This window comes from Orycteropus afer, unplaced genomic scaffold (genome assembly GCF_000298275.1).
Source record: "Orycteropus afer afer isolate SDZICR_OR568_19922 unplaced genomic scaffold, OryAfe1.0 scaffold00013, whole genome shotgun sequence".
In the NCBI taxonomy this organism is placed as follows: Eukaryota; Metazoa; Chordata; class Mammalia; order Tubulidentata; family Orycteropodidae; genus Orycteropus; species Orycteropus afer.
The window spans coordinates 10,546,775-10,557,270 of NW_006921600.1; the positions used below are offsets into that span (position 1 = coordinate 10,546,775).

The following is a 10,496-nucleotide window of genomic DNA, read 5'->3' on the forward strand; positions in this document are numbered from 1 at the left end:
CTTCTGTGTCTGTGTTAATTGGTTTCCCTTTTCTTTGTTGAAGAGGGTCTGTGCAATCCTTCTGCCTAGTCCGCCATCTTGCCCCGCCTCCTAGCTATTTCAGTATTTAATCAACATAAAAGCTTACGAGTTTTATATATACATATATTTTTTTTCTTTTTCTGTACTAAATCTTTGAAATTTGCTGTGTGAATCAGGACAGTCACATTCTGAGTGTTGAATAGTTGCATGTGGCCACTGTATTGGACAGTGCAGGTTTTATTACACTTGATCCGAGACGTGAGGGACAGAGCAGATTTTAGACAGCTGCTTTTCTTGATATTATTTTGACATACATTGTTATAATCTATATTCTAAGTATTATCCTTTAATTAGAAACAGTATTTTTTACCTAGTGATTAAAATAGTTCACAATTATTTTATAGTTCATGTAAATTACTTGAATTAAAAATGTTTCTTAATTATTAACTTGACTCTATTTAAAGGAGGTTGCAGCTTGAGCAAACTAAGCTTTTAGTGAGTATTTTTTATAAACTTTAAAGGCTTAATCTTTAATATTTTTCCAATATTTTCCTTATTTGCATTACTGTATTATATAGAAAATATTGTGGCCAAAGGCTCATTGAAGCCTAACTCTGTATTGTTCCTAGGGCATTGGTTCAGTATTCAATAATTCAGTGCCTGGGGAGATTTTATAAAACTTAACTATCACGAACAATGAGAAACTACTACATATTAAAATACTATCGGAAGGAAGATGGAGCAATCTACTTCCATAGTGATACTGCCTCGGAAACCCACGGAGGGGTCGTTATGAGTCAGGTCCAACTCAACGGCACATAACAACAACAACGACATGAAGGTAGTTTTCTCCCTTTAAGATAAGCCCATGGTGAGACTTTCTATTGTTTCATTCCCAAACTCTTTTGCTTATGGAGAGAGTATCAATAAATTATTACTACCATCCACTGCCCTCAAGTCAATTCCAACTCATAACGACCCTACAGGACAGAGTACAACTGCCCCAATAGGTCTTCAAGACTGTAAATCTTTACAGAAACAGAGTACCTCATCTTTCTTCTGTGAAGTGGTTGGTGAGTTCCAAGTGCTGACCTATTTGGTTAGCAGTCAAATACTTTAACCACTGCATCATCAGAGCTCCTTGGATTAATACTCAGTGTACTAGTAAACATAGCTAACCAAGTAAATTATATTCACCAGTACTAAACTAAAGATTATTTTCATCTGTCATATTTTTGCCCGGATTAGAAGTCATGATTGGCTAATGGGTGTTTACCTCTCCAATTGCCAACAATCGATCCTTGTAATTTTCAATAATGGGCAAAGCTACATCCAAATCCTGAAAGAAAGAAAGTACATTCTTAAAATGGAAGGAAAAGAAAACTGGTATTTCATGAACATCTCTTATAGAAACTATGCTATGCTGGGTGCTTTGCATGCATTTAATCCTGTCACCACTCAGGAAATGAGGGACAGTAATCCTTCTGTGATGGTGCACACCTCTAACTGGGAATTTGTGTAGATACATATGCTAAATAAACTCATTCAGGTTACAAGAATATGACTTTGTATGAGTATTTCCACCTAAACTACCCTCTTCTGTTTAGGACTTCCCTAATTTAAGAGGATTATTTTAAATTTTAGATTTCCTGGAATAGCTAAGCAAGAGAGAGGACAGCCACCAGGGGTCACCTTTGTAGATAAGTTTTTGGCCATGTATTGTGTTGAGTTCTTCTCTTAGAGCACAAATGATTTGTAAGTTTTTAACAGTGTTAATCCCATACATTCTTTAAACTGTTTTCATTTATTTCTGCTATCTTTACAGTCCTGCTGGGCCTATTTTTATTTTAAAGGTTCAACACTATAAAAAATGAATATCCTATATATAGGCACTCTGGTGGCATAGTGCCTAAGGTATTTGACTGCTAACCAGAAGGCTGGCGGTTCAAACCCACCAGCCACTCCTCGGAAGGAAGGTTGGGCAATTTACTTCTGTAGTGATACTGCCTCAGAAACCCAAGGAGGGGTTGCTATGAGTTAGATTCGACTCGATGGCAGTTGAGTTTGAGCACTATCCAAAGTTTTCCAGTTCGGGTACTAACTGCTGATTGTCTGTCTGCCTGCCCCCATCTAGAATCTAGGTTCCACAAGAGGAATCATATTCACTGTAGTGCTCAGAGCAGTGCCTGGCATGCAGCAGGTGCTTAGTAAACACTGAGTGACTGACAGACTAAATGAATGCCTCTTAATCTTGGGCTTCAGCTCTGCTTCCTGCTCTCAGCCCACTGAAGCTGGAGACTTTTCTTCACTCAGCTGCTGGCTACTGAGGCTGACAAGCCCAAGGCTGATAAGGCACAGTTCCGATATTACCAAACTACACAGCAGGCCATTAATTCAAGTCCTTTGAAAGTCCCATGGTTGGCAGAGCATGGCAGGCTGCTGAACAATGACACAGCTACATGCAGGGTTCAAGTGTACCATAAGCTAGAGACCATTTCTAAAGCTGTTTCTTATGTATGGGAAGCAGACCACAGCCCTAAAGCAGCTACTCAGTTGCTCCTATAGGTTCCAGCATGGAGTAAATTACCAATCTCACCATGGGGAATAACTCCATTCAGCTATCCAGCCACTCAACCAGGCCCAGCCAAGTTAACACACAAACTTAACCACCACAGCTATCTTTTTTTTTTTTTTTTTTAACAAAACAATATGATAACATGAGAAAAACTGTGAAAAAAAATTCAATAATGCCACCAGATCATCATAGCTGTATCATTTTTGTATTTTTCTCTCTAGTCTTTTCTTAATAGAACATACTTTGCATGGTAGTCACTCACAGTGACTAAACCATCTGGTATTCTGCTTTTCCCCTCTATATTATACTGCACATGTTTTCCAAATTGCTACATAAATCTTGTAATCCTCATTTCCAATAAATGAAGTATATTTAATACTTTACAGGCTAACTAGTGATTCATTTATTTCTTAACCTCTAGGCTCTTTCCAATTTTTCTTTATCATAAATAATGTTACAACAAACATCTTTGTGAAAGATCGTATTTCCCCCTTTCACATTATTTCCTTGGACTAAATTAGAAAAAGGATACTGAGTCAAAAGGTATTATCATTTTGTACAGGTCTTGTTGTATCGTGGCTGTTACCTTTAATGTGACACTTCTTTGGTCTTCTGGTGAAAATCCTTGAACTGGGTGGATACCCAAGCATGGCAGGATAAATCCACTGTACCTAAAAATGTGGGATGAAGTAAGAAAGCAGGCAGGGATAGCAGACTAGCAGACTACAAGATTCCTCTGAAGAACAAGTAGAATCTCTTTTTAGGGGTATGTTAAGGTGCTTTTTCCTTCTCATTCTCTTTGAAAATGGATAATATTTGATATTATAAATCTGACACTGCATAAAAGCAACTCTTTAAAATCTTCATTAGAAGTAGCACCTTTCTGAAAGCTGCATGATCTTTTCAAATTCTCCTGAATGTTCAGCAACTGTCACAAGGGCCGTAACATTGGCCTGAAACAAAAAAGAATAGTCAGAATATTTAAGAGTTCCAAACAACATACACAATATAATTTTAAAGTGTTCTGTGTATTTTAATTATCCCTGTTCACCATGCTGCTTTAATACATAGGCAGTCCCTGGGTCATAAACACAACCCATTCCTAAGTGCATCCTTAAGTTGAATTTGTAAGTAGGTCAAACAGGTATACACAGTTTGTATTTAGCCTTACTTTAGTGAGAAAAAACCCTTTTGAGTTTAAAAGGGTTAAATATTTGAACTCTTTTCAATTATTTAAAAGCTGTACGTGCAGCAATTAAAGGTGACTGTGATAAAGAAGAATGTGTTACAAGTAAGGGTTGGTTTGTTTCAAAGTAAAGGCAAATTTATATAACATTAAAAGGTGAGTACAAGTTGTCTGTAAGTAAGACTCCGTAACCCACAGACTTACTATAATAAAGGGAACTTACTATGTTTCAGGCACTATGATCGATGAACAGAAATGTTACCTCATTTAATCTACACAACCATCCTATGAAGTAAAGTGGTAATGTCTTTTAACTTCACAAGAGAGGAGGAGAATCAACATTAGCCAAAGCTGATTCCTTTGAAGTGGAGGTCAGACATACCACTCTCCAACCTTTATACTAATTTTGACACCAGTTGTTCTTCTCATGGCACTCTTTGTTAGGTTCAATAATTCATTGCAATGGGCGCACAGAACTCACAGACCACACTCACTATTATGTGGTTTATTAGGGAAGTAATAGTCTACAACTCAGGATCAGGATCAACTTGAAAGTTAACAGAAACAACTCAGGAGACAGGGTACAGCTCATCAATACGAATTTAAGAAATGACAAATGGACCAATTTGTTCCACACTGCTGGCATACGTGGTGGCTGAAAGCACAGGTTTTAGATCCAGACTATGTTGTCTTTCTCACTTTATTAGTGGTATGTCTTTGAACTTTTTACTAATCAATAGGCCTCAGTTTTCTTATCCATATGATGGGGGATGGTTGGCTAGAAAATAACTTCTTCAGAAAGTTGTTGTGAAACACTGAATGAGATAAAGCACATAAAGAGCTTGGCATAGTGTCTGACACACAGTAAATACTCAACAAATGCTAGTTACTAACTGCTAAAGAAACATCAGCATAGTATATCTAAATTTCAATCAGTTTTATTTGAAGTTAGTAAAATAAGGCAATTGTAGATACTGACTTACCTTCTTGGCTTTCTCCAACACATCATCCAGATCCTAAAATAAGTGTAAGTAATCACAATTATTTTAGATGAATAAGTAACTTCCCTTTTTCTGTGTGAATCAATGTAATGGAGGCACCATAACGAATGACAATGATAGCAAGGAATAGGGTGGTGGCTAGAGAAGAGTCTACATGGATCCCCTACCTGTTTATATTTACTCTTAGTAAAATCTGGGCTTCTGTTCCCACTCCACTATTATCAAATATAAAGGAGACCTGTATTTCCTCCTTTCACTGTACCCCTTAACAATGTTTGGAACCCCTCACTTGCCTACTCCTTCCTTCTTGAAGTGCTTTTCACTGTTGGCTGCTGCAATATCATTCCCCTTCTGCAAACATCACTGTCTCACTACAAGCAGATTGCCTAACCTTCATTCTGAGGAGTGGCTGGTGGGTTTGAACTGCCAGCCTTCTGGTTAGCAGTCAAATGCCTTAGGCATTACACCACCAGAGCACCCCACTGTCTTACTAGGTGTTACTTTTCAGTCTTCTTGGCTGGTTCTTCTTCCTGTGACTTCGGGGTTCTCTGGTCCTCCTCTTAAAAACTCAATTGCCACTGAGTCGACTCCAACTCACAGTAACCCTGTGTGGGTCAGGGTAGGACTGAGCTGTAAGGGGTTTTCGATGGCTGAGTTTTTGGCAGTAGATCACCAAGCTTTTCTTCTAAGGCACCTCTGAGTGGACTTGAACTGCCAACCTTTCGGTTAGCAGCTGAGCGCATTGACAGTATGCACCACCTAGGCACTCCTGTTCCTCCTTTTATGGGTATAAATATCATCATTATGCCAATGAGTCCCGAATATTTATCTCTAGGTATAGCTTTCTACTGAACCCAGGATTCACACTAAAAAATTACTGTATGACATCTCCAACATGTGCCGAATCTAACTTTATTTTCTCCCACAAATCTATTTCTTCCTTCTCCCCCAACTTGTCTTCTCTCGGTAAACAGCACTACCATCTTCCCTGCAGCAAAAGCTAAAATCTGAATCACCTTCTATTCTTTTCTTTCCCTTACTCTAAACATCTATTAAAGAGAGAAACTGAAGACCAAAGTTGACAAATGCCTCTGAGCACATAGGAAAATTCACAAAGGTCTCTGACCATTGTGGAATGTACCAAAGTATAAACAGAAATACAGGAGACACAGTGACCATAAAGTCACAGAAGTCTCTAGTTGTGACAAGACAATAATAAACTTCCTCCAAATGTATCTTGTACAAAGAATCCAAGATAAATATGCCAAAGGTTAGTAAATGTTTAATTTCCCACTCCACATTTCCTCTTTTCTCCTTAAAAAACTCACTGTAATTAGCCTAAGACAAGCCTTCCTGTATTTCTGAAACAGAAAGGTCTCCTTGCCTGCATACTGATTAACTGCTTGAATAAATCCTGTATACTTTACTAGTTCATTTTGTGCTTTGACAGTTTCTAGTATCAGAAGTGGGATCTGGAGATGCCCAAAGACTACTTGCTGCTGGTGGGAGATCAGTTGACAACACCCACTTGGGTCTTTTTGGTCCCTGTTCCTTTGGCACAACTAAGGAACTTGGGTGAGTCTCCCCTGGATCCAAGCTCTTCCTTTTGTGTTGAGTTCTCTGGGTTCAGACCTCAGAATTTTTGAGTATCTATTCCTAGGTTACGTGAACCCCCCCTTCTTGACCCATCAGACGGGGAGGAAATCGTGTGTTCTCAGTGCCCCAGGGTCAGCTGCTTTTGCAGATCCTTCTTTTATTTGAAGTTCAAGTACAGAGATGGGCTCATTTATTCAAAAAATGCTCTGCTGCCTCCTAAACTTCCATAGTCTATATGTTCATGCATCATGAAAGAGCTCTGGAGTAAAGAGAGCCTCACTGTTGTTGTCATGTGCCGTTGAGTGGGGTCCGACTCATAGTGACCCCTTCCTGGGTTTCTGAGGCAGTATCACTAAGGAAGTAGATTGCCCAACCTTCCTTCCGAAGAGTGGCTGGTAGGTTTGAACTGCCAGCCTTCTGGTCAGCAGTCAGATGCCTAAGGCACTACACCACCAGAGCTCCTAAAGAGAGCCTCAGATGGCTTAACAAACTCATGGCCGTCCAAGTACAACAGCTCTAGCACACCCATAAGAAGCCTCCTTTCCAAAGATCTCAAATTCCACCTCCTAGCAAAGATGTTTGGAAAATTTGGAAAAATTATCATCATCTATAGCTTCATGCTGACAGGACTCTGAGGAAAAACCTAGTCAACTCGTTTTCTTGCTATCATTGAACTCTCAAGGAGAACTGACTTGATAATAATTGGGGAGAGGTGTTTGTTAATAGATATTGAGGATTCTCTCTCCACCATAAATCCTGCCACATTTATCCAACCCTTTCCTCAGAGTAACAATACCATGTCTGTGGTAGGTATGTCTAACCAAAATAAAAACTGTCTCTCTCCTTGCCACCAACAAACATAGGATCTTGACCACACCTTTACGTTATGTGAAACTATCCCTGCTTACCTTATGGGTAGAAATCTGTTGGCTAAAATGAACTGTTGTTGTTGTTTGCCATCGAGTCGGCCCCGACTCATAGCGACCCCTCCTTGGGTTTCCGAGGCAGTATCACTACGGAAGTAGGAATTCCCAACCCTCCTTATAAAATTTTTTGTTAGGTACCATTTAGTTGGTTTCGATTCATATGACAACAGAACAAAACACTGCCCGGTCCTATGCCATCCTCACAATCGTTGCCATGCTCGGGCCCATTGTTGCAGTCACTATGTCAATTCATCTTGTTCAGGGCCTTCTTCTTTTTCACTGATCCCTAATTCACCTATCGTGATATCCAGGGAATTAGTCCCTTCTGACAACATGACCAAAGCACGAGAGATGAATCTGGGAATTCTCACCACTAACAAGTATTTCGGCTGTACTTCCTCCAAGACAGATTGTTTTGCTCTTCCTGTAGTCCATGGTACATTCAATATTCTTTGTCAACACCACAATTCAAATGCATCAATTCTTCTTCTGGCTTCCTTATTCATTGTCTGGCTCTCACATGCATGTGTCGCAATGTCACAAGTGAAAATATCATGGCTAGGTCTGGCTCACCTTAGTCTTCAAAGTGACATCTTTGCTCTTTAATACTTTAAAGAGGTCTTTTGCAACAGATTTGCTCAATTCAATACATCGTTTCATTTCTTGACTGCTACTTCCATGAGTACTGATTATGGAACAAAGTAAAATGAAATTTTTGACAGTTCAATCTTTTCTCTATTTATCATAATGTTGCTTATTGGTCCAGTTGTGAGGATTTTTTTTATGTTGAGACGTTAACCAAACTGAAGACTATAGTCTTTAATCTTCATCATTAAGTGCTTCAAGTCTTCTCTGAATCATAGGTTGTTAATGAGTCTTCCTCATATAGTCTAGCTTCTTGGATTGTATGCTCAACATACAGATGGAATAAGTATGGTGAAAGAATACAACCCTGATGCACCACCTTTTTAAGCCATGCAGTATCCCCTTGTTTTATTTGAATGACTGCCTCTTGGTCAGTGTACAGCTTCTTCATGAGCACAACTAAGTGTTCTGGAAATCCCATTCTTCACAGTGTTATCCATAATTTGTTAGGATCCGCAGTTGAATGCCTTTGCATAGTCAATAAAACACAGGTGAACATCTTTCTGATATTCTTTGTTTTCAGCCAAGATCCATCTGACATCAGCATTGATATCCCAATGTTTCATGCCCTCTTCTGTACCCAGCCTGAATTTCTGAAAGTTCCCTGTCAATGTACTACTGCAAATGTTTTTGAATTATCTTCAGCAAAATTTTACTTACGTGTGATATTAATGATACTGTGCAGTAATTTCTTCATTCTGTTGGATCACCTTTCTTTGAAATGGACATAAATACGGATCTCTTCCAGTTGGCTGGCCTGGTAACTGTCTTCCAAATTTCTTAGCATAAATGAGTAAGTGCCTTCCATGCTGCATCCATTTGTTGAAACACTTCAATGTATATTCTGTCAATTCCTGGAGCCTTGTTTTCGCCAATTCCTTCAGTGCAGCTTGGACTTCTTCCTTTAATACCTTTGGTTCTTGATTCTTTGCTACCTCCTGAAAGAACTTAACACTGACCAATTCTTTTGGTACAATGACTGTATATTCCATCCCCGCCCTCATCCCTATTAAGCAACAAAGAAAGTTTCATTCTATATATAAATCTTTCCTTGACTTTTCGCAATAGTGGACTAATACAGTATTTGTCCTTCTATGATTGACTTACTTCACTCAGCAAAATGTCCTCCAAGTTCATCCATGTGATGTGGTGTTTTGCAGATTCTACATTGTTCTTTAGGGTTGCATAGTATTCCATTGTGTGTATGTACCATAGTTTAATTATCCACTCCTCTGTTGATAGGCACCTAGGTTGTTTCCATCTTTTTGCTATTATAAATAGTGCTGTGATGAACATGGGTGGGCATATATCTGTTTTTGTCCTGGCTCTCACTTCTTTAGGATATATACCTAGTAATGGGATTGCTGGGTCCATCTCCCCCCACCCCTCAAAAAAAGTTTTATTGTGATTTGGGTGAATATTTACAGAGCAAATTCATTTTCCATACAGCAGTTCATACACTTTTTGTTCCATGACACTGACTGCAATTTCCCACAATGTTAACAGCTCTCTTCCCACTTCTTCCCTGTAGTTCCCTCTTCCCTGTGTCCTCTCCTTTGCATTCCTGTCCCTTGAGCTATCTCCCTGTGCAAATACTACCATTCTGTTCTCCTATGATTGATCATTCTGAGGAGTCTATCTACTTGATGTAAATGTTCACACTATATGCCTGTCTATTATTTGGCTGGACGTGAGTTCAATTCCAGACCTGAAGGGTAATTAGGGGCCACATTCTTGGGGGTCTCACCAGGCTCTATCAGACCAGCAACACTTGTCTTTTTTAAAAATGATTTTGAGTTTTATTCCACATTGTTCTCCCACTCTATCCAAGATCTCCTGCACCTTCCATCTCCTTTTGATGCTTCCTGCATTGTCCAATATTTTGCTCACAGAATCCTTCAATATCACAACTCAAGGCTTGGAGTTTTTTTTTTTTTTTTTTTTTCTTTAGTTCCTTCAGCTTGAGAAATGCTGATTGTGTTCTTCCCCTTTGATTTTCCAATCCTAGATCTTTGCACATTTTGTAACACCTTACTTTGTCCTCTCGAGCTGCCCTTTGAAATACTCTACAGTTTATTTCATCATTTCTTCCATTCTATGGAAGAATGGAGGTTTAAGAGCAAGTTTCAGAGTCTCTTATGACATCTATTTTGGTCTTCTCTTTCTTTCCTGTCTTTTTAATGACCTTCTGCTTTCTTCATGGGTGATGTCCTTGATGTCATCCCACAACTCATCTGGTCTTAGGTCATTAGTGTTCACCACATCAAATCTATTCTTGAGACGGTTTCTAAATTCAAATGGTGTACACTGAAGGTCATATTTTGGTTCTTGTGGACTTTTTTTTAAGGAGCTCTGGTGGTGTAGTGCCTAAGGCATTTGACTTCTAACCAGAAGGCTGGTGGTTCAAACCCACCAGTTACTCCACAGATGGAAGCTGGGAATCTACTTCCACAAAGATTTATTGCCTCAGAAACCCAATGGGGGTCGCATGAGTCAGAACTGACTTGATGGCAGTGAGTTTGGTTTTTTTTTTTTTTTTTTAACTT

General features: G+C 39.1%; 1 protein-coding gene across 1 annotated transcript in view; it reads right to left on the bottom strand.

Moving 5' to 3' along the window:
• The window catches only part of TATDN3 (TatD DNase domain containing 3), a 45,370-nt gene that overhangs the window by 21,783 nt on the left and 13,091 nt on the right, over window positions 1–10,496 (bottom strand). Inside the window, exons 2-5 of the mRNA XM_007952715.2 lie at window positions 4,766–4,798; window positions 3,476–3,549; window positions 3,183–3,267; window positions 1,298–1,360 (exon numbers count right to left, since the gene is read on the bottom strand). Coding sequence (XP_007950906.1) covers window positions 1,298–1,360; window positions 3,183–3,267; window positions 3,476–3,549; window positions 4,766–4,798 — 255 coding nt within the window. The remainder of the gene's footprint in view (window positions 1–1,297; window positions 1,361–3,182; window positions 3,268–3,475; window positions 3,550–4,765; window positions 4,799–10,496) is intronic.